Genomic DNA, 27,592 nt, shown 5'->3' with positions numbered 1-27,592 from the left:
GGGTTTTTTTCTCTTCCTTCCCTCGTGTGTGCTTTTTATATGTGTTTATGTACCGGGCCAGCCTATGTGTGTTGTGTGTTATGTGTGTGTCGTTTGTTATGGGTTGGTCTTGGTTTGCTCAGCCCTGCTGTTGACCAAGGCAGGGATGTACATCTGGAGCTGGTCCCCGGGCTCCTAATGGCGACTTCTGCTCCTAACTGGCAATTAGGATGGGTTAAATGCAGTAGACACATTTCATTGTGCAGGGAACATGTTGTTTGTGCATATGACAATAAAATTCTTTTGAATCCTTTTGAATCCTTTGAAGCAGGAGTTGAGGTGGGTGACAGTGGCAGAGGGGGAGGCAGAGGGGGTAACCTTGAGGTAGAGCTGTGTGTCGTCAGCATAGCAGTGGAAATTAATTCCATGCCTGCTGACAACACACCCGTGGGGAAGCATGTAGATGGTGAAGAGGGTGGGACCGAGCACAGAGCCCTGGGGGACCCCACAGGTGACAGTGTGGGGGCAGGATTTAGCATCCCCCAGGACCTCGTGCTTGGTCCTCTCAGTGAGGTGGGACTGGAACCAGTGAAGGGCAGTGTCGGAGAGGCCAGTGTGGTACTGGAGATGGTGCAGGAGGATGTGGTGGTCAGTGGTGTCAAACGCAGCAGAGAGGTTGAGAAGAATGAGGAGGGATGTGGAACCGGAGTCAGAGGCCATCCGCAGGTCGCTGGTGACTCTGATCAGAGCTGTTTCGGTGCTGTGGAAGGGGCAGAAACCAGATTGGAATTTTTCATACAAACTGTTTCATTTGAGATGATTGTGAAGTTGAAGGAAAACTACTCTTTCAAAGATTTTGGAAATGAATGGAAGGTTTGAAATAGGACGATAATTTGAAGGGGGTTCAGGGTCGAGAATGGGTTTTATCAGAAGTGGTTTAATGAGAGCTGTTTTGAGGGAGGTTGGGACAGTTCCAGTTTCAAGAGAGAGGTTAATGATTTTGATAATGATGGGACTAATGGACCCTCCTGTGGGTTCACCACCTGCAGAGGGGGCCATGGGGGTCGGATGCAGAGAGGATTGGGTGGCGGTCGAGGGCGGGTGGCCCGGCGGCCCAGTCCATGCTCACAGCCCCTGGCTGTTGGGACGTGTAATGTCACCTCGCTGGGTGGGAAGGAGCCTGAGCTTGTGCGGGAGGTTGAGAGATACCGACTAGAGATAGTCGGGCTCACCTCCACGCACAGCTTGGGCTCTGGTACCCAACTCCTGGAGAGGGGCTGGACGCTTCATTTTTCTGGCGTTGCCCACGGGGAGAGGCGGAGAGCTGGGGTCACATTGCTTATTGCTCCCCAGCTCAGTCGCCATGTGTTTGAGTTCACTCCAGTGAACGAGAGGGTCGCGTCTCTACGCCTTCGGGTCGGGGACAGGTCTCTCACCGTTGTCTCGGCCTATGGGCTGAGCGGCAGTGCAGAGTACACGACCTTCTTGGAGTCCCTGGGAGGGGTACTAGATAGCGCTATGACTGGGGACTCCATTGTTCTCCTGGGGGATTTCAACGCCCACGTGGGCAGCGACAGTGAGACCTGGAGGGGGGTGATCGGGAAGCACGGCCTCCCCAATCTGAACCCGAGTGGTGTTCAGTTGTTGGACTTCTGTGCTAGTCACAGTTTGTCCATCACAAACACAAGTTTGTCTTGTTCGAGCACAAGAGTGTCCATAAGTGCACGTGGCACCAGGACACCCTGAGCCGGAGGTCAATGATCGACTTTGTAGTCATATCATCTGACCTTCGGCCACGTCTCTCGGACACTCGAGTGAAGAGAGGGGCAGAGCTGTCGACCGATCACCACCTGGTGGTGAGTTGGATCCCCTGGGAGGGGAGGAAGCCGGTCAGACCTGGCGGGCCAAAACGTATCGTGAGGGTCTGCTGGGAACGATTGGCGGAACCCTCTGTCAGCGAGGTCTTCAACTCCCACCTCCGGGAGAGCTTTTCCCAGATCCCGGGGGAGGTTGGAGACATGGAGTCCGAGTGGACCATGCTCTCCACCTCCATTGTCAATGCGGCCGCTTGTAGCTGTGGTCGCAAGGTTTCTGGTGCCTGTCCCCGAACCCGGTGGTGGACGCCGGAAGTAAGGGATGCTGTCAAGCTGAAGAAGGAGTCCTACTTATCTTTGTTGGTAGGTGGGACCCCGGAGGCAGCTGACAGGTACCTTTGCTAAGGGCTATCCGGTCCCTGTACGACCGCAGCAGGAGCTTGGTTCGCATTGCCGGTAGTAAGTCAAACCTGTTTCCAGTGCACGTTGGCCTCCACCAGGGCTGCCCTTTGTCACCGGTTCTGTTCATTATTTTTATGGACAGAATTTCTAGGTGCAGCCAGGGTGTAGAGGGCGTCTGGTTTGGGAATCACAGAATCTCATCTCTGCTGTTTGTGGACGATGTGGTTCTGTCGGTTTTGTCAAATCAGGACCTTCAGCGTGCACTGGGGCGGTTTGCAGCCGAGTGTGAAGCGTCCGGGATGAAAATCAGCACGTCCAAATCCGAGGCCATGGTTCTCGACCGGAAAAAGGTGCTTTGCCCTCTTCGGGTCGGTGGACTGTCCTTGCCTCAAGTGGAGGAGTTTAAGCATCTCGGGGTCTTGTTCATGAGTGAGGGACGGATGGAGCGTGAGATTGATAGACGGATCGGTGCAGCATCTGCAGTGATGCGGTCGCTGTATCAGACCGTCGTGGTGAAGAGAGAGCTGAATAGGGGGGCAAAGCTCTCGATTTACCGATCGATCTACATTCTGATCCTCACCTATGGTCATGAGATTTGGCTCATGACCGAAAGAACGAGATCGCGAGTACAAGCGGCCGAGATGAGTTTCCTCTGCAGGGTGGCTGGGTGCTCCCTTAGAGATAGGGTGAGGAGCTCGTCACTCGGGAGGAGCTCGGAGTCGAGCCACTGCTCCTCCACGTCGAAAGGAGTCTGTTGAGGTGGCTCGGGCATCTTTTCCGGATGCCCCCTGGACGCCTTGCTGGAGAAGTGTTCCGGGCACGTCCCATTGGGAGGAGGCCCCGGGGAAGACCCAGGACACGCTGGAGGGACTACATCTCTCGGCTGCCTTGGGGTTCCCCCGGAGGAGCTGGAGGAGGTGTGTGGTTTTGTAATATGAAGAAACCTTGAGCAGACCAGACTCAGTGATGTGGCCATGTGCTTTGACTGTACTATGACAGCATACAAAAATATATAAGTTCAGGCACAGTTTAGCACCAGTACCATTTTAAAAGTATCTGCTTAGCACCTGTATCACAAAAATACCCAACGATATGCAACCCAATTTGTTCCATGCAGGTATATTTATTATTTGACTGACAGATGAAGCAAGCCCTTCTAAAGGAGGGTGGATTTTAATGGGAACACTGGGGTATCTCCTGATTGTGCGTCAATTACAAATGGTTTACATGCCCCATGAACTGGGTCGGAGGGCCTCTATGTGGAATTTTGCTTAGAGCCCCAGAGACGTTCGAACATTAGAATCTGCAGTTGATTGAATCTTGCTTGTTGGTTAGTTTGGTTAATAATTGAGGACTTTCAATACACACATACACACCTCAACTCTGGGCATGACCCACCACACATGTACCTCAGTGTTGAGGACAGGAAAAGGTAAAGAGGATGCCCATGTTTTACATGGCTACAGCAAATGCTTACTTTTGAAAAGTGGGGATCTACCAGCTGGTTGGCCATATGTACCATCCAGGACCCATGGTGTGGTCACACTAGTGTATGCTCCCAGACCTGACCTTACATGACTTGATCGTGTGATACAAGATAGTAATAATAATAATACATTTTATTTTTATTAAAAACGTCATAAAATATACACATCAATTGATAACGTTAGCTGTAAGCTTTTCTAAAATGATACGTTTTTAGTCCTTTCTTAAAAGCATTGACCGTCTGTGGGGCCCTGAGGTGGTCTGGTAGAGCGTTCCACAGACAGGGAGCAGCGGCCTCGAAGGCTCTGTCCCCCATGGTCTTGAGCCGTGTCTTTGGCAGGAGCAGACGGTGCTGTTGGCCTGACTGGGTTCTGCCTGAGGTGTGTAGAGTGAGCAGGTCTGTGATGTAGGTTGGGGCATCACCATAGAGACAGTGGTGGCTGTGCAGGAGGACCTTATACTCGATACGGAGGTGAACGGGGAGCCAGCGGAGGGTGTGGAGGATGGGGGTGATGTGCTTGTGTTTCCACATCCTCATCACAACCCTGGCAGTGCTGTTCTGAACATACTGGAGCTTTTGGATGCTCCTGCCAAGGATCCCGATGAAGAGTGCGTTACAGTAGTCCAACCTGGAGGAGATGAAGGCATGGACGAGCTTCTCTGCATCCGGGAGGGAAAGGGAAGAACGAGTTTGGAAATATTACGGAAGTGAAAGAAGGACGTTTTGCAGATGTGGGTGACATGGTTGTCACAAGAATGGTGGGGGTCAAACTGGAGGAGGTGTGTGTGGATCGGGAGGTCTGGGCGGCTTCGCTTGAGCTGCTGCCCCCGTGACCCGACTCCGGATAAAGCAGAAGAAAATAGATAGATAGATGGATGGGACTAATGGATTTGAAGTGAATTTTGAGCAGAGGGGAAGGAAGGGGATCTAAGAAGCATGTAGATGGTTTTGAAGTGCGGCTAATCTTCTCGACCTCCTGCTGCGTTTTGAGGCAGAATTGAGGCAGATGTTGTGTAGTGGGTGTTGTTGGGCTGTCATGGGTGGAGCTGTATGTAAATGAGAGCATGGAGTGGATATTGTTAATTTTGGAGGTGAAGAAATCAAGGAAGTTACTGCAGTTAGTTACTGTTGGTGTGTGGTGTGAAGGAATCTGTGGTTTGAGAAGGTGTTGGATGGTGGAAAATAATTTTTTGGAGTTACCTGGATTGTTGTTGATTATTGTGGAATAATGTAGGTGATGTGAAAATGCTGTTGAACCGAGCCAGGACTCCGCCTTATAAGCAGTAGTATGTGTCTGCAGAGCCGGAGGCTGTTCGTGTACAGCTGCACGTTTACGGCTGCACTTTCAGGCCGCACGCTGCTTCTTCTACTGATGTTGATTTAGAGCAATCTTTAGAGACTGCGCCACCTACCTGTGATTCAAGGGCGTGACTTGCCATTTTCAAATTTGATTTCACTCCAAATATATTTAAAATTTAAATAAATCACTTAGTACGCCTCTAGAGCCTATAAGGCTGCACTTTCAAGAGCACATAGTATTGCACAAAAAGTAGTACTTCACGTCCTACCTATAATTGTAAAGGTTAAATGTACCCAAAAATCTTTAAAAAGTTAAGCTTTTAAAGGGTTATTCCACCCCAAAATTTACTTATTAATTAAAAAAAACTTTGTTTCATGCATTGGGACAAAATGTGTAGCAATATAATATTATCAGGTAATTTAACTAAATCAGTTAGTATGTCTCTAGAGCCTATAAGGCTGCACTTTCAGGAGCACATAGTATTGCACAAAAAGCGCTGTTCCTACCTATAATTGTAAAGGTTAAATGTACCCCCAAAAGTTTAAAAAGTTAATCTTTTAAAGGTTTATTCCACCTAAAAATATTACTTATTAATAAAAAACACTTTGTTTCATGAATTGGGACAAAATGTGTAGCAATATAATGTTATAATCAGACTGTCAGAACGGGCAGCTGCCTGACAGCTGGTGGACCTACGATACAAACTCCCAAACTAGCCTTTGAGGTATCAATCAATCAATCAATCAATTTTATTTATATAGATCAATTTTATTTATATTATATTTATTTATATTTTATTTATTTATTTATATAGATCAATTTTATTTATAAATCACAACAAACAGTTGCCCCAAGGCGCTTTATATTGTAAGGCAAGGCCATACAATAATTACGTAAAAACCCCAATGGTCAAAACGACCCCCTGTGAGCAAGCACTTGGCGACAGTGGGAAGGAAAAACTCCCTTTTAACAGGAAGAAACCTCCAGCAGAACCAGGCTCAGGGAGGGGCAGTCTTCTGCTGGGACTGGTTGGGGCTGAGGGAGAGAACCAGGAAAAAGACATGCTGTGGAGGGGAGCAGAGATCAATCACTAATGATTAAATGCAGAGTGGTGCATACAGAGCAAAAAGAGAAAGAAACACTCAGTGCATTATGGGAACCCCCCAGCAGTCTAAGTCTATAGCAGCATAACTAAGGGATGGTTCAGGGTCACCTGATCCAGCCCTAACTATAAGCTTTAGTAAAAAGGAAAGTTTTAAGCCTAATCTTAAAAGTAGAGAGGGTGTCTGTCTCCCTGATCCGAATTGGGAGCTGGTTTCACAGGAGAGGAGCCTGAAAGCTGAAGGCTCTGCCTCCCATTCTACTCTTACAAACCCTAGGAACTACAAGTAAGCCTGCAGTCTGAGAGCGAAGCGCTCTATTGGGGTGATATGGTACTATGAGGTCCCTAAGATAAGATGGGACCTGATTATTCAAAACCTTATAAGTAAGAAGAAGAATTTTAAATTCTATTCTAGAATTAACAGGAAGCCAATGAAGAGAGGCCAATATGGTATAAGAAGTCATTGAGTTTATTTCAGGCAGAGGTTCAGTACACAGGTTATCAGATAGCGGAGCAGAGGTACAAGCAGGGTAAGGCACAAACGTAGTCATCTCCAGGCAGGGGTCTGAGGCACAAGCAAACACTGGCATAAAGGCTGAGGCATAAAGGCTGAGGCAAAAAGGCGTGGTCGAAAAACACAGAGCAAGGTACTGGTACACAGCAAGACTAATCAGGACTGAAAACAAGGAGGCTGGAGAGTGTAGGAAGCGACAACAATCTTGCGAAGGACTGTGAGGGTTTATATGAAGGTGGACTAATGAGGGACAGGTGTTGTTAACGAGGTGCACGTAAGGAGACGGATCTAGAAAGGGGGCGTGGCTAATAAACAAAGATACTATGTTGTGCAAGACAGTGAGGCAGGAGAACACAAGGTGGAAAGAAGAAGAGACAAAGATGTGTGAACAGGTGCACAGAGCATGAGTGAAAGGAAACACAAAGCAGACAGAGTTAAAGTGAGAGACAGGAACACATGGCAGTTGCAGAGAAGACATAATCAGGTATAAGTGAGGGATGAAGACATGAAGGCAGGTGCAGGACATGGGATGAAACAGAGAACTATGAACAGAACAACCACTGAATAATATATTACTATGAACAAGAGTAAAATTAAAAACTCAGGACAGAATAACAAATAATTAAGAACTAGTCATCTACCGGAGGACTGATCAGGGAATATGAAGGACAAATACTAAAGCAAAACTAAGCTGGTGACAAAGGCAAAATAAAGAAGTGATAATAACCTAATGAAAACTACATGAATACAACAACTAAATGAAACAGAAACTGACTAAAACAAACCCTAAGAAAAACAGTGACAAACAGAAAACAAATCCAGACATACCGTACAGCAAATAAAAGGAACTAGTCAAACGAGTGATGAATAAAGAACAATAAAAGAAAACACAACTGGCTGCGGAAAACTAGAACCAAAAGTAAATCATAACAAAAAGAACAAAGTGACAAACATAATAGAATAAATCCTGATGAAAAGAAATATTAATAAATCAACGGAGAAAAGAACAACAGAAAGGGGAAAATCCTGAATAAACCCCCAGATCCGGCCGAAACCGTGACACAGGTAAATTAATAATGTAATCATATGGTGTGGTAACTGTGTTCTCTCGATATACAACAGGAAAGTTTTGAACAAGGTGATAAACAAAGACAATGCTGGAGGCAGCTATTTAGATTTATTTTTACATTATTAAACCAAAATAAAAGCTTAAAACAGAGACACACACACCCAGACACACACGCTGATCCAAAATGCTGGAAGAGCATCAAGTTATGTGGACATCACTGAAGTTTCTCCTCAGACTCATCTCAGAGCCTCCTGAGAGACAGACACAGAGACAGACATTAGCATACAAAACAGGCTAAGCATTAATATATCCGATAAACTCTCCATCTTTCACTTTCATGGGCAATTTTAATTTATAACAGTTCATGCCAATATACCCCTTTTTACGTGAGCCCCACCTACCACCAGAATTGTCTTCCTTATTTCTTTAATTCTGTCCAACCATCTGACAAATTCATCTACTTCACTGGAAACAATTGACAGACAAGAAAATCTCAGCTGGTTTGAGAAAAATACTGGTAAAACTTAAGAGTTCATTCAGTAACAATGTTACTTCAACAGGGCCGTATATAGGAATGTGAAAGGGGGGGTTCAAATCCTTGAGTTGGGGGTCCAGTGGGCCGCAGGGCCCCCGGTGGGGTTGAGGGTCAATGCCCTCGTGGGGGGCTCAGGGGGGCTCATGCCCTCTATATACGGGCATGTTCAAGGTAATAACTTCTGTTAGTAAACATTTTAAAAGATTATTGTGCATTGTTTAATCTAAAAAACACAAATTTTACCCTTACCTTTGATGGTAAAGTGGACCACTGAAGTTAATATTCTCTGCTTCCCGGGAGGAAAAAGCGTGCGGCCTGAGAGTGCAGCCATAAACATGCAGCCATTAGGTGGCGCTGTCTATAAACAATGTTCTGAATCGACGTCATTAGAAGAAGCGTGCGGCCTGAGAGTGCAGCCGTAAACGTGCAACCATTAGGCGGCGCTGTCTATAAACAATGTTCTGAATCGACGTCATTAGAAGAACCGTGCGGCCTGAAAGTGCAGCTGTAAACGTGCAGCCATTAGGTGGCGCTGTCTATAAACAATGTTCTGAATCGACGTCATTAGAAGAACCGTGCGGCCTGAAAGTGCACCCATAAACGTGCAGCCATTAGGTGGTCAGCTCTCCCTTTGTATTGACTTGATTCTGCAGTGGTGCAAGGAGTTAACGTTTCAAGAAAAATGCACCCTGAGCTCAGCCAATGACGACCTCGGAAAACATTTTTTTTTTTTTTTTTTTTAAAAGCACACAAAACAAATTAAACAGCAAATTGCTCATTAATTACAAGTGAGGTGAAAGTTTGAAATTGATTTGGAGTCATATTGCCCATCCCGAGTGTACAGTTTGTGTATGTATGTGGAGGCGGTGATTGGGTTGGCGATAGTAGGAGTTTGATAAAGGGATTTGGTTTTGACAGATGATCATGCCCTGGCAGGCACCCGTTTTAAAATTATAATTAACTCTGCATCATCATCATCATCATCATCGTCATCAAAACCTCCTGAGAAACTGTTTCACAGAAATCCTACATTGTGCCACCGCTTTAACACGTGGCTGCTATAACCTTACCCATGCTTTCAGTTCTTGTTCTGGAGCTTTAGTTTGGATCTCTGTTCTTTAAGATAATTCTTATGTCTCCAGAGAGATGAACAAGCGTTTAACGGAGGAGCAGGCGAGGAAGACCTTTGACAGAGCTGTCAAACTGGAGCAGGAGTTCACGGAGTACTTCACTGGTTAGTTGGCAACACATTTAACTCACAACGGTTTTCACACTGACCCTGAGAGTTGTAAATGTTGTGGCACTCGTCTGCGTTGTCGATGAGGAGCCACGGTTGGTTTTCCAATACTCCTGTGACTTATATTAGTTCTATGAAATGGGAACAGTGGAATCAGATGCAGGAATTTTTTTTCACTTTTTTTTTTTTTTTTTGCCTGGAGTCACCACACGGGGTCAGGTATGGATCAGTGTATTGAATTGGCACAAGTCCTCCTTGACATAAGTCGACTTCTACATAGAGAAACACACACAGTCTTCCCAAGCAGTCTTCCAGCCAACTACTAATCAGGACCTACTTCTGGTATCAGCTGCAGTCACTTTGGTTCCACTGTGCTTTCCAAAATACTGTAATCAGATCTGGACTCACACACATTTTAATTGTTTACACTTATTAGAGATGGAACAATACGTCATGTGTTGTGATAATGGTATCCTAGGATTTCCTGCAGTCCAGGATTTCCTGCAGAAATTTATTATTAAATGATATTGAAATTGAAACTGTAACTGATACAAAATTTCTTGGTGTTGTTATTGATGATAAACTGAGCTGGAAAATGCATATTAATTTTGTTAAATCCAAAATGTCAAAAGCCATTGCAATTCTGCATAAAGCACAAGATTTAATTTCCCAACACTCATTATTTTGTTGTGAAAGTGTAGTGACACGGACCCACAACAGGGGGCGTAAATGAACGGACAATGAAAGAGTCGAATATGAACACTTTACTGTTGTGAATGAGCACAACACAGAGGAATGTGAAATTTTACAGACAGTCAATCACAAGGGTGACGTGTGGGCAGGCTCGAGGATAGAAGACGTCTGTCGTGAGATGAACCGGAACCACACGATTTCCTCCGCCACCGAACCCGGAGAATACTGGAGCCACGAAGTCCCGAGTCCCCAGGTGGCCACCGTCTTCGAAGGTCAGATCTGGTACTGCTGGCAGGGAGCAGAGACAATAAGATATGGGTGTGTGCACACCCAGTAACAACAACGGTGGGAATTCCACCTCCACCTCTAACACACACTCGTGCAGCTCCTGTCTACCCACTTATCTGGTAGAGGTGTGAAGCGAAGCCGTCGCTGATCACACCAAGCGCCGGTCTCACAGATAAGGAACACCACAGGAAAGCGGCTGCAAAAAAGAGTTCAGACTGACACACAGTTTACTTTAAGGCTGAGAATAGTACCTGAACGGTTCGACGATATCTCGGCAATGAGGTGGAGATGACGTCCGGGTTTTATGGAGTGAGATGATGAAGCATGAATGGGTGACAGCTGTCAAGAGATAATGAGTGACAGCTGTCACCCCCGGCTGTGTCTGTGGCGGCAGCGCCCTCTCGTGCCTGAAGCCCGCACTTCAGGCAGGGCGCCCTCTGGTGGTGGGCCAGCAGTATCTCCTCTTCTGGCGGCCCACACAACATTATTTTATATCACTCATTGCTCGTTCCATACATGACCTATTGTATTGAGGTATGGGGAAATACATATAAAACTAATACTAATCCAATATTTTTGTTGCAAAAGAAAGCTGTAAGAATTATTTGTAACAAATCACATTGTGAGCCAACGAATCCATTGTTTGCCTGTTTGCATATTCTAAAATTCTGGGACTTGGTTGATTACTTCACAATACAAATTATGTATAAAGTTAAAAATAAACTGCTGCCACAACATGTCCAGGATCTGTTTAAACTGAGGGACTCCAGTTATAATTTGAGAGGAATTTTATTGTTTGAAAAATCAAGGATCCGAACTACTGCAAAAAGTCATTGTGTATCTGTCAAAGGTGTTAACATCTGGAACGACTGTCCCGACAACATTAAATTACTTGGTACGTTAGTAGGCTTTAAAATACATTACAAGAATAACAAAATTGCATGCTATAGTTGAAAACTTAGGTCTTGTTATTACTTTCGGGTTTGTGTGTTATGTGCCAGTATTGTCTGGTTATATTTTGTAATTTTGAGTTCATTGACTAAGTTTGCATGTTTTTTTTTTTTTTTTGGTATTGTCATTGTGTGTGCGTATGTATGTATGTACATGTAGGTATGTGTACGTTTATATATCTGCGTATGTGTATGTATATATGTGTATATGTGTGTGTGTGTGTGTGTATGTATATATATATATGTGTGTGTGGATTGTGTAGATATGTATTTATGAAATTTTGTTTGTGTGTATATGTTTGTTATTTTTTAGTATAAGGGGTGGGTATTTATAAGCTCTGCTTCTGCCCTCACCCTTTCGGCCACGCAGGACTTTTGTAAAGTTGCATTGTTATCAGTTTTTTTGTTTTTGTTTTTGTTGTTGAATTGTGTGCCGAATAAACTCATTCATTCATTCATTCATCCTGGGATGTGATACCATGGAATGTAAACTACTGGATGGAAGAAACAACGACCTCTTGCAGATGAATCATAAATGATTTTTAAAATACACAAATAGGAAAAATATAACATCAAGGATTACAATGTATAGGTACTTGAGAATAACGACAGATTACCACAGATTGAAGAGGGGGTGGGCCGATGCACAAGCGCAGCCAGTAATGTTTCTCAGAACACCCATTTCAGTAAAGTGTCAGACTTCATCACAAATAAAAAATAAATCACAAAGAACTCAGCTATTAGTTGTGTGACACTGGCAACCTGGGAAACGGACCCGGACCGCCACTGTTACAGTCCAATAATACAAACCATTGCGCCACTACTTACGGTGGTTGCACCTTTGTTTGTTAGTTTTATCTGTACGTGGTCTGTTCATTTTCTGTGTCCAAGAGTCCTTCACACCTGCATTTGGTGGTTGTCCACTCACTCCATCACAGCCTCAAATCCACCGGAGACCAACGAATTAGACAATTTTTGCCAACGGATAAATTATATAAATCCATTCTAATCAGTTTATTCAATCCGTCACGGTGTGATAACTGCCTCCATGCCAGATTCAATCCACCTTGTGCGCTGCTTTTGTTCTGCAAACTCTCAAATTGATGTCATTGTCGTGCAACTACTACGCACACTGATGATGTCCTCAGGCGTAGAAGTGACGAGAAAAACATTGTGAAAACTCTGCTTTTTATGATGCGTTGGGGTCACAAAATAAATTTGAAAATTAAAAAATATTCATAAACTTTGTTTTTCTTTGCTTTTGAAGAGTTAATGAATCAGTTATTCTTCTTGTGTTGTTGTCTGTTCCCTCTCTCTGTGCAGCTATAGTCCAGGGCTCATCTCTAGAAGAATTGTATGCGCAGGTGAAGCAGATCATCGAGGAGCAGTCCAGTCCTTACATCTGGGTGCCCAACAAGGACCGGCTCTGAACCAACACACATGCACATGGCACTCATTCATCACATTCCTACTGTAGTTTTCAACGATCAGCCTGTTTCCGCTCTCGCTTTCGCACCAGAGTTGGGGTCGAGTACATCGAAAGTACTTGAGTAAAAGTATGAATACATTGCAGATTAGAGAGCACAACTGCATCCAAATATTAAATTGCTTGAGTGTATTACTAAGTACATAATTACAAATATTTTTCACATTATCTATCAAAAGGCAGCTCAGTATGGTTATTTAGGATAATGCTGTCGAATTTGCATAAATTGTACCACAATGTTTACAGATGTATAATAAACAGTGTCACTATATCACTAATTTACACTATAACTTCACGTGTTTGTGCAGATTGAAACAAGATCACTTCTGAGCAGCCTGCATAGAATCTTGAAATTCCCTCTAGCGTTCCTGATAGAAGTAAAGCCCTATGTAAGACCTGAGGCCCATTGGTGCCAGTGGTTGTCCCTAGATTCTGTAGCGCGAAGCCGATGAGAGTCTATGACTCCCCCTAGATGGTATGCCAGTCCAACACATATGACTTCCTCAACCAAGGTCAGTACTCATTGTAAAGCTGGGTGGACAGGTAGTGAGACTGGGATTTGAACTCAGGTCTACATATTGATAGCTGAAGTCCTTATCCCAGTGATCTACTTGCACCACTGCTATCTGTTGTTTGGTCCAGTCTATACCTCTAGTTTCCCTGGTGCTATGGTTAAATATCCCAAATATCCCTCTTGATTGTCTTGTGAAAAACTCAGTGAACTGTGACTCTGGGTACACGCCACACGTCAAGTTATATCAGTGAGATTAGACAGATAGATGATTTTTAGGCAAAAGATACAAAATGATCACACTTCCATTGTATAAGGTGTTGGCACAAGCCTGTTGCGTGCATAATACATCATTTGTGGGGGGTCTAGTTTCCAAAGCGGTCGGCTTGTGATCAGAGGATCCTGGGTTCGATTCACCACCAGACAGGAAAATGTCTAACGTCCCTTGGGCAAAGTCCCTTAATCCCCAAGTTGGTCCTGCTCTTGCATGGCAGCACCCTGACATTGGTGTATGTGTGAAAGTGAGGCATCATCGCACTGCGCTTTGAACATCTGCTCCAGATGGAAAAGCGCTGTATAAATTAGTCTATTTATAAAACAGCTGATGAAGAGATACGATCAGTTTTCTGTTGTTAAAGGAGTGAACATGAGCTGCACATCGTGCTAAAGGTGTTGATTCTGCATGAGCTGCTCAGTAAGTTGTTTGCAAGAAACTTGTACATTTTTATTGCCAGACCCTTTGTCTTGCTGCCAACAACCTGAATCATCTATCCCAAAATTGTGAGGTTGTAGACATTTTTCTTCTTCTTATATCTAACATGCAAGAGTTTGCTGCATTAAAGAAGATCTGTACTTGAAATGTAATCGCAAAGTACTTGATTTTACAAGTACTTTTTGTTCAAGTGCAGTTTCTTTGCAGTCGAGTGTACAGAAAAGTACCAAGTGCAGTACTTGACCCCAATCCTGTTTCACACATCACTGAACGAGGATGTACACACACTCACACACACACTTACGCAAGCACATAAACTCACACAAGGCTGGGACTATCTGGGACTGCTGCTTCCTGAAGAGGGAGGAGCTAATACTTTCCCCGCAGCCTATTGGTGGATCTTCCTGCAGTTCGGTTCCTTAATGTTTAAGGAGGTGGTTCCAATCAAGGTGACGTGTACCATTATTTGATTTGATTTTGTTGTTCTAATTATTGTTGTCGTTGTTGTTTTCATATTATCGAAGGGTAATGCATTCACTTATGGGTTTGTAATGATTATACTGTCACCAAGAGGCAGTCTTTTGCACGCCGTAGCTTTAAGAGCATGTTTTTTGGGACAAATCTTGATCTCCTCCCATGTTGTTGGGTTTTTCCTCATGGCGTCACTCCTGTTTAGAGTTTCTGTCTCTTAATGTCGCTCTTTCATATTTCATCCCTTCATCGCCTTCTTCGCTATCGCTGCTGTCTACGGACGCCGGATTAACAATGTGCTCCTGTATTGTGCTGGCGAGACCCCAGATGATTTTATGGTACAATTACAAGTTAGAAATGTGACAACAAAATAATTACAAAACTTAGAACTGTATTTTCTGGAGTACTAGTTTCACGGTTTGGTTTTTTTTTACTAGTTTGGAAGGACCCGCGACTTACATACTGGTGTGACTGATACACTGAAAAGTCCCGCAATCATTAATAATAATTTAGTCCTATTTGGTTTTTTTGCCCCCTCTTCAAGAGCCATGTTTTGACAGGTGCGTAAGATACTCTGGTGCGACTTATACATGCCCCCCCGGGTCTGACTTATACTTCAGTGCGACTTATACTCCAGAAAATACAGTGATTATTTAATATGAAGCAGTCTATTAAAGCTGCAGTTGCTCAATATGGTTGTGGCTAAATAGATAAAACAGTGTGTTCTATCATCTTTTTGTTTTTGGAAAGCAAAAAAAGAAATGATCTTGGTTTCCGTTACTGAGTGGACTTTGACTCCACCCCATAAGGGCTTTGCCTTCTGTCCACCTCTATGCCTTCATATTTCTCCTTCTGTTAATGTCACATTCAGTGGGAGGTTATTTGGACAGTCCAGCACGATATAAACGTGATATCTGGAAGTTTACAGCAGTGGCTCATCTTCTTGGGTCTCAAGTTGTTTTGAGCTCCTCCACGTAACTTCTTACAGACAAGTAGATCCAGAAAGAAGACGTATCCGTTCAAGACATGAGAAGGAATCTTATATGTAACTGGAGTAAAGATCAAGAGAGTCTTTGGAAAACACAATATACCTGTTTTTCTCAAATATATTAACACAGTGGGACTTATTACGATACGATACGATACGATACACTTTATTGTCCCCTCAGGGAAATTTGTCTTGGACTCATGCTAGGTGCCTTACAAGAAAAGAGAAAACAAACAATACAGATAAAAAAAACCACATCCATAACAAATTAACATGACAGGAGTCAGGAGAAACACCATAAATATTGCATAATTCCAATTTTAAACATTATTGTTTAACAATTTAATAGACATGGGGACGAATGAATTTTTAAATCTATTCAGTCTACTCCGAGGAACTCTGTACCTTCTCCCAGAAGGAAGGAGAGTGTACTCTGCATGAAGAACATGAACTGAATCCATCAGTATCCTCTGAGCTGCTTTCAAAACAGACTCTTCATAGAGTGTATTGAGGGACTGATATTGTTTCTTTCCGATTATCTTCATTGCATCATCAATTTGTCTGTTAAGTTTCGTTTTAAATTGTACAGAAAGATTGCCGTACCAGGCAGTCATGCCATACCTAACTAGGCTCTCTAACACTGCCTGGTAAAACAACAACATAATTTTCTGATTGACTCCATACAAACGAAGTCTACGAAGGAAATAAAGTCTTTGATGGAATCGGGAGCACAAACTGTCCACATGTGCAGTCCAGCTGAAGGTATTGTCTATGTGCAGCCCCAAGTACTTGTATGAGTTGACCTGGTCAATGGGAATACCATGTATGACCACAGGAGTATGGTCCCCAACAGTCCTTGGATCCAGAATCATTTCCTTGGTTTTATTGACATTTAAAACCAAGTGGTTGTCATCACACCACTGTACAAAGTGTTTCACTTCAAGGAAGTACTTTGTTGGACTTGAATCCTTGTGCAGTAGGCTCAAAATAGCTGTATCATCAGAAAATTTAAAAACAGAGTTATTGCAGTAGTTATTTGTACAGTTATTAGTATAAAGAGTGAAGAGAACAGGAGAACTGACACAGCCTTGTGGTACACCTGTATTTGATGATTTGAGTACCGAAAGAGCTTGATTAACTCTAACTTGTTGTAATCTATTAGTTAAAAAGGAATGATACCATCTGATTAAAAGTGGGTTAACATTAATTTCCTTTAACTTGGACAACAACAGGTATGGCTGTAATGTATTAAAGGCTGAGCTGAAATCAACCAATAAAATCCGTGCATAAGCAGTAGGATCTTCCAAGTGCTTAAGTGAAAAGTGGGTTAAGCTGTTAATGGCATCGTCAGTGCCTCTACTCTGCCTATAAGCAAATTGGAATGGATCAAGTACAGGGTTAACAACCGTCTTAAGGAAAATCGTTATTCTCCTAACGATGAGACGCAAGATCAAAAGAAGGGTAATGTTGTTGATGAGCAGTGCTCCATCTTCTCAGTCTGGTTGGTAACCACCTAGGCAAGCAAGAACCTAATCATCCACCTTTTGAATTAACCATGTCTGCCACAGCTAGAGGAAATGTGGATGTCCCCTTGGACTTTCCCAGCTTCTCCCTGCTGGATCATCCCCAGAGGAACATGCCACATGGCCAAAATGTAGGTGACTCCTCACCTGAGTCTCTCAAAGAACTGCTTGTTTGACACATGCTCATTCCAGTGGTACCTGTGGATCCTACTACCAACTGAACCTACTACTGAAGACATCTAGTTCTCTTTTTTCTTAGGTCACTGTTTATCATTTAGGTTTCAAAAACACAATATGACAGGAAGCACCAGAACCCCAAAGATTTGGAGCTTCATTCTCCTCCGCCAAACGTCTTTGTCCAGTGACATCACGACTCAATAAACTCTTTCCACACATCTCTCAATCTCAAAGGCCCAGAGACCTGAATGTCATTGATGAGGTAACAGAATTTCTCTCCAGGTTTGACACATTCACCACACAGAGACACTACTGATGGCCAAGTCAAGAAGTCATTGAAGCCTGGATCTTAGTCTTGATCCAGGACAATTGCAAACATAGACACTCCAGTTCGTCACTCAGCTCAAGTGAAAAGTGGAGCCTGTGTTTGAAAGTATATACGGAACTGGGCATACCACACTGTGAGTAATGAAACAACTTGAGGACCAACAAGTCCAGTCACTGTAAACTTCTAGATATCTATCTGAAGGACTGAGAACCTTAATTGACAAGTATCGAATGATGTATCATCTCCATTAAGGTTATCATCACAATCGTTATCGTCCTCACCACTGTCACCACTTTCCTCTCGCTCTCGAAGCACTTATGAGGGCTTGTTTCTCGAAGCATCTTAGCATGACAGAACTGAAGATGTGAATCCATCGCACTATGTGCAGTATCAGTACTATTCTCTTTACCATTTACCAGTCCTACAGTTCCTTCTTCAGCTGCCATGTTGTTGGTTAATGGTTGTATTTTGATATGGCGAGTAAGGAGTCGGGTTGATTGTCTGAATCGGTCAACAAATGATGGCATCAGGATGTCTTTGTACTCAGTTCACACAGAGTCAAAACGAACTGTCAACACAGCAGTATCAACTTCACCCTTCTGGGGTGAACAAGTGAAAGCCAATGACATATTCAGAAGTGTGTTTGGATCATTTTGAATGGTTTCGAGATCTTCTCTGTTCTCTGATCCAGAATTGAAAGACCACCGACAAAATCTTTTTGAAAGAACCCATTTACTAAATGTGCAAATGCTTTCTCTCTCTCTCTCTCTCTCTTGGTAACACTGAATTTATTTATAAGTTTGAGGTTTCGGTCCCAGTTTGCATTAATTATACCTGAAATATGACAATAAGCTTATTGTTTGAGACACTAAGATGCTTTTGATAACAAAGCCCCTGAATGCACCTTGTCAGCCACTGTACTCCACTTCCCATCTCCACCCTTGACCCCATGGTGACTCCTCCAAGCTGATTGCAGATCCGGGGCATCCAAAGACCATTTTTCTTTGAGTGGAGTAGCTTTAAAAGAAAAAATTTAACAAATCCAAAAAGCCGTTTTGTTTTGAAAGCTTTACCGAGTCGCACGGCTCACAAAAACTTCCACGTCAAATCTCAGATCTCACTAGCTTGGTGATGTTGTCGGATAACAGAACTGGGGTCTCTGGATGACTTTGGCCGTGACCTTTCAGCCCTGGAGTCCACGTCAGTGTCTGTTAGAGTGAAGCACCGATGCAAAGAATCTATTACAGAGAGATGGATCTAAAATGTGATATTTATCCCTGCTCTAACTGCCTATTTTGGTACAAAGAAATAAAAGTCTTTATTGAAATTTTGTGGAATCTCTTGACTGGCGACCACACGATGATCATTTTGTACAGTATTATTGGCAGTGTTAGGGGTATTCCTTACTCTCTGTGGAAAGTAACAATACATTTTTCATTACTTTTGCATTACTCAGAAACAGCCTATAATGTACAAGGTGCATTCAAAGTATCCAACCTTTGGTCGCAGGTAATACGAGTACTCACCTGGGGGTCTGAAATCATAATCCCCTTTGAAGTAGTTTCTTTGGGATGGCACACACTTCTCCCAGCGGTTCTGCCATTGTTGGAAGCAATTCTGGAAGCCCTGTTTTGGAATGGTGTCCAGCTGGGCCGTTGTGTTCCACATGATGTCTTCTTGCGACTCCAGTGAAGTCCCTTTTAGTGTCCTCCATCAAAATGGAATGTACCGAACCTGTGTTTATTCCCACGTCATCCTCATGTGCACAGGTTCCCTACATCCCCGGCCCCCGCAATCAAACAACTCGCACGCTTCATTTATTTCTGTGGGATAAAATAAGGTTGGATACTTTTTGAATGTACCTCATACACACACACACACACACATATATATATATGTATGTATATATATATATATGTATGTATATATATATATATATATATATATATATATATATATATATATATATATGTGTGTGTGTGTGTGTGTGTGTGTGTGTGTGTGTGTGTGTGTGTGTGTGTGTGTGTGTGTCTGTGTCTCGCTACGCAAACATTTTTTTATGGCCTCATGTAACGGAGGCCAGCAGGTGTCACTGTGCAGATGTAGTTAGTAAATCTCACTCCCAACAGCTCAAAAGGATTCTCTGGTCACAAGGCCAGAGCCCTGGGTTTTAGCCTTCTGGTTAGAGAGTCCGACTCCCATGCCGAGGATCATGAGTTCGCGTCCCGAGGGGAGTGAATGGGAGGAGTCATAACAACACAACGCAGAGTGCAGCCGCTACACTTAGACTTTTAAGAGATCTGTGTGTTGAATTAACGATCAATAAACCCTAAGACACACACAGACACATTTTGAAGATTTGTGACAGTTCAGTTAAAATAGTAAATATTAGGTGTTTGACTTACATTTGCAGGACAACAAGAAAATGAATGAAGCTTTTTAATCCACATGTATTACTTGCACACTTATTTTGCAGCCCGCACCATTCCCTCTGAATATTCAATCGGGATGGACGTTGTTAGACAAACCCTATCAGACTCAAAATAGTTCTACCCTTTCTTCACCCATTCTGAGGCCCATTCTGATCAAAGCTGTGTGGTGCTCATCTTTAAAGATATGTGCCGTCCATAAGTAATTGGACACATTTGTATTTTTGCCTCTGTGTAGCATAGTGGGATTGAAAATAATCAAGATGTATTTGTAGTGCAGACATAATTCAAGGGGTTTAATAAAAATAACTCATTAACCATTTAGGAAGTCCGGCCATTTGCATCCATTTTCAGAGCTCATAAGTAATTTGACAAAGAAAATTAAAACAAATAATCGCTTTTACAACCAATTTTCTTTAGACATGAGGAGATGGATACATGAACATTTCCGAGCCACTCAATATGTCTTAAATTTCATTTATATCAATCATTAAGAAATACACTCTATGGTACATCTATGTGAAGGCACGGGCGCTGCCAGGGATTTTGGGCCCAATGAATACAAATCTTATTGGGCCACCCCCCTTTGCATATTATTTTGTTGGTTCTATAATTGTATTCAGGGCCTGTCTGGGACCCGAATACAATTATACTATTCGGGGCCCATGTCAATCATGGGCTCCTAGAATCCTCCTTATTCTCCCCTTTTCGGCACCCCTGTCTGGAGGAGGCAGTTATACCAGAAAGATTCAGGAGACAAAAATGTTAAATAATTTAATAATTTCCATTATTTGTTATTGCACATACATACAACAAAATTTGTTTTCTGCATTTAACTCATCCTAATTACAATTAGACACAATCTAACCACTAGGAGCAGTGGGCAGCCACAGTCCGGCACCCAGGGAACAACTCCAGATGTACTATGCTGCCCTGGTGGGGCAAAAGGACCCTAAGTAAGCATGTTTTTGATTGTGGTAGGAAACCCACACAGACATGGTGAGAACATGCAAACACCAAACAGAAAGTGCAGGAAGTGATCCCACAACTTTCTTGCTGTGAGGCACCAGTGCTAACCACTAATAATTACACTGATAATGTACAGATTGTTAGAATAGTCTTTGGTGGCGGTCCCAGCCATGACTGAATTTACGGGTCCATAGATCTCCAATCCTGCCATCAGAAGAAGGCAGAGTTGGAGCGTCACACACGGACCGACTGTTGTGGTGTGGTGAGGAGGTAGCGTTCATGTCAGTGACTGCAGGCAGTAGGTGAGTTAGAACCGACAATTTTTAATTAACTTGCATTTTTAAGGATGGTTATGAGTTGATGACTGAAATGGATACCAGCTGTTACTGATAAGGAGAATCTGAATGAAAGCTTAGAAATGTGAGTCTACATTTCTGAAAAACTGAGTGTCTGTGCAAGGAGATGAGTGTTTGCAAGACACCTATGACACCACTAAAGATGTGACTAGAGAAACTGATTACAGAACTTTTGCATATTGCATTGGCAGTTACAGAGTTATATGGTGGAATTTCTCATAAAGAGGCTTGTGATTTCCACATTTGCAACAGAGACAAATATGTACACATTGGAAATGAGCATGCTAGGAACAAAAGCACCATTACAACACCTCAGTTTGGTCGTGACCTCAGTGTAGTCCTGACACGGAATCAGCCACGCTCTGGAGGGTTGCAACAATGCTGCAGTGAGTGTGTCACACAGATTCAGCAAGAGCCCAGACCTAGACTCGTGTTACGTGTGTCATTGACGGAAAAATGACGATTTCATGCCTAAATTTTGCTTAAAGCAGATGAATTTCTGTATACACAATCAACTGTGGAACTTTAGAGATATTTAACATAAATCTTCAGCCATATGGAAGTGGAAAATGCAGATTGGCGGATTTTGCATAATGAGACCCCTTTAAAATGACGTGAGCAGCTTTTCTCCTCCACCTTATGTCCATTATTCATCATTCTAGATCACTTTTCAGGAATCACAGCGATGATCATTTGATGTTGTTGCTTCCTTGCTGAGTAGGGCTGCAACAAACGATTATTTGGATCATCGATGAATCTGATGGGGTTTCGACACGATTAATCAATCGGATTAGCTGGGAATTTTTTTAAGATGTGCCAGGGAAACAATTTTTCTCTCCTTCCATCACTTTAACAACAGAACATTATTTGAAAACTTAAAATACTTGAAAATCAACAAATTGTCAAATGTCCCTTGGCTGTTGAAATATAAAATAAGAATAAAACAGTTTATAATAAACAAAAATAATTATTCCAAATGGCACTGCTTTATCAAAGTGCTGAGGTGCCATAAAACACTGAAACATAAATGTTATATATGGTGAAAAAAAAAAGAGGTATTTTGTTGCTGCAAATGAGCAGTTAACCATAAAACCTAAATCAAACACTGTAGCCTGACTCATTATATGTGCAACATTCTCTAACTTGTAAACTATGAGGTCATTTCACAATGACATGTGACTCATGTCTCTTTCTCTAAAATTGTATTGTAGCATTATTAGTTATTTATATATAAATTAAAAAATATCATTTGTAATACATTTGACTCTTAGACAACAAATGCTGAGCCATTAATTATACAGAAAATAAATGCACAAACATGCTGAAATGCCAGCAGCTTAATGCTAACTTTAACATTGAAAACTGCATAGACATGCTAACGCGTTAGCATAAAATACATCAACTGTTTCAGAAGACCATAACAGGTCAGTTTAACTGTTATGTGTCGGACGCGGTCGGAGCACTGACCCAGCACGAAATAAGCAGCGCACGGTTCAAAAGATAACAGAATTTAATAATCATAATGAGTGCAGTGATAAACAACCAAAAATGTCCGCGGTCTGGTGAGGTGAAAACACGGCGCGCTCTCAACAGCGCAAACGGTCCGGAGCCACAGCAGTTCGGACCCAGGGACCCCGCCGACACCCCCCAGGTGGCCGCGACAAACCAAGGCTGTGAAGAAAGAAAACATGAGGTGAGTCCAACACTCTCCACCCAGAGAGACACAATCAGCAAACACTTCCCGGCTTAAATCTATACATCAGCTTCTCACCCTGCAGGCACGGAACAACTCAGTTCAAATCTACACTGCAGCAGAAGCTGATTAGACAATTAGCATAACGTGACAGCTCACTAACACAAGGTGTGAGGGACACCAAATCCACTGTCATTACTTCATAAAAGTCACCAAAACCAAATTACCTCAGGAAGTGTGCTGAAGAGCGTAAGACCTCACCCAATCCTCCTTCACAGACTGTGGCGTCAAACCTGGAGCGGTCTCTGCGTCCGTGATGGTGAGATTGTTCTCCTGACGTCGATCTCACACGTCTGCTCACAAGGTCGAGTCTCTGGCAATCACACACTGTGCATTCAAGGTTTAAATGCAGCAATCTCTGATCAAGACAAAATACACCACAGCTGTGAGTCCTGATGACCTGCACGTGATAACAAGCCTCAGGTGTTCAGGGTGAGGTCCTAATGCTCAGCCAGTCAGTCCTGAATGCATACCACCTGGTGGGAGAAACAGAAAACAAAAACCAAGCCAGCCAAACACCCCAGCACACAACATTAACATAAAAAAGGTAAATATTCCTCACAGACATATGCTCTTTAGGGTTTTACTGGAGAAAAATTAAGATAAAGCGAAATAAAACAAATGAAACCAACAAAGCAGCAGCTCAAAGCACTCCTTCATTGGTTCAAGATTCAAAGCAAAGCTCAGTTGATTATATGGAAGAAAAACATTTGCGGTAAAACAAAGTTATTTAGCAACTAATCGACTAAATTAGTTGTCAGCTATTTTAATAATTTTAAGCGATTAACTCGATTAGTTGTTTTAGCTCTATTGCTGAGTTTGAAAAACAGTCTATAATACAGCAATTTTCAAAGTGTGGGCGAGTGAGCCCCCCCACCGACACATACACGCAATTTCAACATCTTTGTGTGTTTCTTTTTATTCTTTTACACGTTAAACACATTTTAAATATATTTGTGTTTTTAAGGAACTGTCTGTGCATTTACACATTTTGCATCCTTTGTAAACATTTTAAATATATTTTTAAAGAACCTTCTATTCTTTCACACATTTTACACCCTTGTCAAACATTTTAAACGTGTTTTTAAAAAACTTTCTATTCTTCTATTTTTACCTTTTGTCATATTTTAAACACTGTTTTTTAACATTTAAACATCTTTGACATAACTAACACATTTTAACATAAATAATTAAACTTTTATACATATTTAGTCTCTCATCTAGTCTCACCTCTTGTTTACTGTGAACAGTGAGTCTGGGTCTTTGACGCGCACAGGCGGCTGATGTGGGGATGCACTGTGGAGAGGAGCAAACGAAGATCGTCCTCTACTTTCTTCTTTTTTTGGTTGCCCCAAACTCTGTCTTCTCACTGGTAGATTTTCACATGAAAATTTATCTATTTTGCTCCTGGCCTGTTGGCTAACAATGTTGTCTTTTTCCTTTTTCCCCTTCTTCTTTTGTTGGTTTAGTGCAGCAGATAAGTGAAACAATCATGCAAATGATGATAAAAGCATCAAATTCAGCACAAATACTCCTTAGACACTACTCTTTTGAAAAAAAAAATGATTGGCCACTTGACATTTCAATCGGTGGTCAGGTAGGGGTCAATTGAAGAATTACACACAGGTCAAAATTAAAAGATGCTCCAATCATTTTGAAAAATATTCCCCATTATTTACCTGATCATAAAGATTCCAAAAAGGTATAGTTTGGACTATCTGTGACTAAATTCTATGGAGTTACGGGATAAAAACAGCAAGAATGGTGACAAAGGTCAGTGTCATTTTGTACAGGGTCAAAAGTTAAAGTTGCTTCAATTTTGGTAAAAAGTGATGCAAATTATTGGTTAAGCTAATAGGATTAATAAATGGAATAATGTTGACAGTGTTGAATGCTTGGTCTCCAAAGTAAAGGTCAAACAAGGTCTACGTCTATTGGATTCTATGATATGTGACATATGTTTACCCCGTAACGTGATAAGTAAGGATGATACATGGTCCAAACTATTCCTTTTTAGAACCGTGTTCACTCAACTAGTAATTTGCATCACGTTTTACCAAAATTGGAGCAACTATAACTTTTGACCCTGTACAAAATGACACTGACCTTTGTCACCATTCTTGCTGTTTTTATCCCATAACTCCATAGAATTCAGCCACAGATAGTCCAAACTATACCTTTTTGGAATCTTTATGATCAGGCAAATAATGTGGAATATTTTTCAATATGATTGGAGCATCTTTTAATTTTGACCTCTGTGTAATTCTTCAATTGACCCCTACCTGACTGCCAATTGAAAATTCAAGTGGCCAATCATTTTTTTTTCAAAAGAGTTTTGTCTGAGTATTTCTGCCGAATTTCATGCTTTTATCACCATTTGCAGGATTCCCCTCTAAATATTCTCTTATCCGCTGAACTAGTTAACAGTGTTGACAGTTATTTTTTGTGCCCCCTGAAGAATTCTGGCACGCCTCACAGTTTGAAAACCACTGCTGTAACACATACTTCATGACCACTGAAGCACAAAGTGTATGATATGTAGCAAATATCCTCGTAATTAACCTAACAGGTGCAATTGCATTTAGACAAGTAATGCATCATCTGCAAAAGCTGCCAAAACAATAACACACTGTAAAACGATGCTGGACGAACTCAAATCTGGATAAATTTGTGATTATTGTCTCATTTCACATATTGGTGAATCCAAATCCATATGTACTTTACGCAAATCATGCACCTTTTACTTTTATGCCCAATTTTTGTTTGGTAAGTCAGGAGATGAACACATGATTAATATGATGATTAATATGTCTTGGACTTCATTTCCATCAATGATAAAGGAATACAAACAGTATGATGATGTATGATGAATCTGCGTTCTGTGTGACTGCACAAAATGGAAAGTAGTGAGGGAAGCCACCAAGACACCCATAACAACTCTGTGGCTGCTATTACTGGAGAAACTGCATACTTATATATCTCTATGTCTTAGTGGACAGTCTCCTCCTTGCATGGTTATGGATGCTCTATGTTGGAGATTGCATGTGCATGTGGTAGTTCAACCAGGACGGGAAGGACATGATGTTCAGTGACCCTCCCAAACAGTGCATGACAGGAACGTTGTGTAGTTACAGATTAGAGCAGCTATATGGCGTGTTTTTTTTTAATGATTCTGTGTCCTGTCTGTATGTCAGCCTGCTGCTCCACCCTCACATGTTCTGTAGACTTCTGAATCCTTTCCAGTGGAAAAGCCCAGTGAGAGAGTAGGAGAGGGAGGGGTCAACCCTCAAAGAGGTCTCTGTCTAGTCTTTGGCCTGCAGCCAGGTCAGGATCGAGTCCCAGCAGGTATCAGAGCGACACACGCTGATCCTCAGGCCGCGGGACTGTCACGAGTGTCAGCTTCCTGTCTGCTGCACATGAGGACTTTAGCTACCTCTTGAGATAGATGTTGGACTTTGACTCAGAAAGCATCATATACTCATAAATAGAGGAGAAGAAAGGAGGCTTTTTCACCAAACGCGCAGAGGAGCAGAAAGACATGGAGGCCATGTGGGTGACACTGGGATCTGTACTACTAATACTGCATACTGGTAAGAAGGACTTTAACATGCAAATGCTCTAAAGCTCCACAAAAATGTCTGTATTCTTAAATATTTTCAAAACCTGCAGCTCACCGAGCTGACTAAACCATTTTACAAAATAAAAGAAATGAAAGAGGTGTCAGAGGGCTTTTTTTATTATTTTATTTTTTTTACACTATATATGACTTATATTCTGACTTCTTAATAACTTCATTATGAATTCACTTGTATCAATTGATCAAATGTATTTGACTGATGAATATGAGTTTTTGATCAACTCTACCACAAGAGGGGATAGTTAGATAAAAGTATTTTTTGGGCTGTGCTCTGCTTGACCTTTGACCAGCCTGTTGCTAAATTAATCATCTGGAGAGATTAACACGAGTAATATTCTCGCCAAGTTTGGTGAAAATACATGTAGCTGTTTTTTAGTTATTTCATTCACTCACAAACACACACACAGGCGATTGCAGTACTCTGTTCCATCTGGATGGTAGAGGTGGGCGATACTGGGAATTTTGGTATTGATCCGATACCAAGTAAATAAAGACCCAGTATCGCCGATATTGATACCGATACCAATACTTTTTCATATTTAAGCTTCATAGATACAAAGGATCCAAAAACCTAGGATAGAATTTCGCCAAACATTGTACGTGACAACAAAATACTTTATTATCACAATCAACATTTTTGTTTAAAAAATATCACTCAACACAACTTAAAATCTGAGGTGGAGGGCTGACAAACCACAATACCAGCAGAGGGTGCGCTGCTCCATGTGTGACACAGCGCAGCGCTGCTTTTACAGACAGAGAGTAGACTTTGATGAATCTGCGTGCGCAGCAGTCAGTGCGTGCGGGAGAGAAAAAAGCTTGAGTATCGATCTTTTTACACGAGGATCGTTCAATATCAATACCAGCGTTGGTATCGATATTA

General features: G+C 42.2%; 2 protein-coding genes across 3 annotated transcripts in view; both read left to right on the top strand.

Annotated features, from left to right (window-relative positions):
- LOC117518389 (discs large homolog 1-like protein) overlaps positions 1-15,058 on the top strand; it is a 331,339-nt gene extending 316,281 nt beyond the window's left edge. For both annotated transcript variants that reach the window (XM_034179498.1, XM_034179497.1), the window contains 2 exons: positions 9,344-9,435; positions 12,693-15,058. In XM_034179498.1, the coding sequence (XP_034035389.1) occupies positions 9,344-9,435; positions 12,693-12,799 (199 nt within the window). In that variant the 3' untranslated portion in view covers positions 12,800-15,058. The remainder of the gene's footprint in view (positions 1-9,343; positions 9,436-12,692) is intronic.
- Positions 15,059-26,430: 11,372 nt separating this feature from the next.
- meltf (melanotransferrin) overlaps positions 26,431-27,592 on the top strand; it is a 37,336-nt gene continuing 36,174 nt past the window's right edge. The window contains exon 1 of the mRNA XM_034179495.1: positions 26,431-26,662. Within this exon, the coding sequence (XP_034035386.1) occupies positions 26,611-26,662 (52 nt within the window). The 5' untranslated portion in view covers positions 26,431-26,610. The remainder of the gene's footprint in view (positions 26,663-27,592) is intronic.

Source organism: Thalassophryne amazonica, chromosome 10 (genome assembly GCF_902500255.1).
Source record: "Thalassophryne amazonica chromosome 10, fThaAma1.1, whole genome shotgun sequence".
Classification (NCBI taxonomy): domain Eukaryota; kingdom Metazoa; phylum Chordata; class Actinopteri; order Batrachoidiformes; family Batrachoididae; genus Thalassophryne; species Thalassophryne amazonica.
The sequence above is the reverse complement of the archived record's forward strand: the minus strand, read 5'-3'. Positions and strand labels throughout refer to the sequence as shown.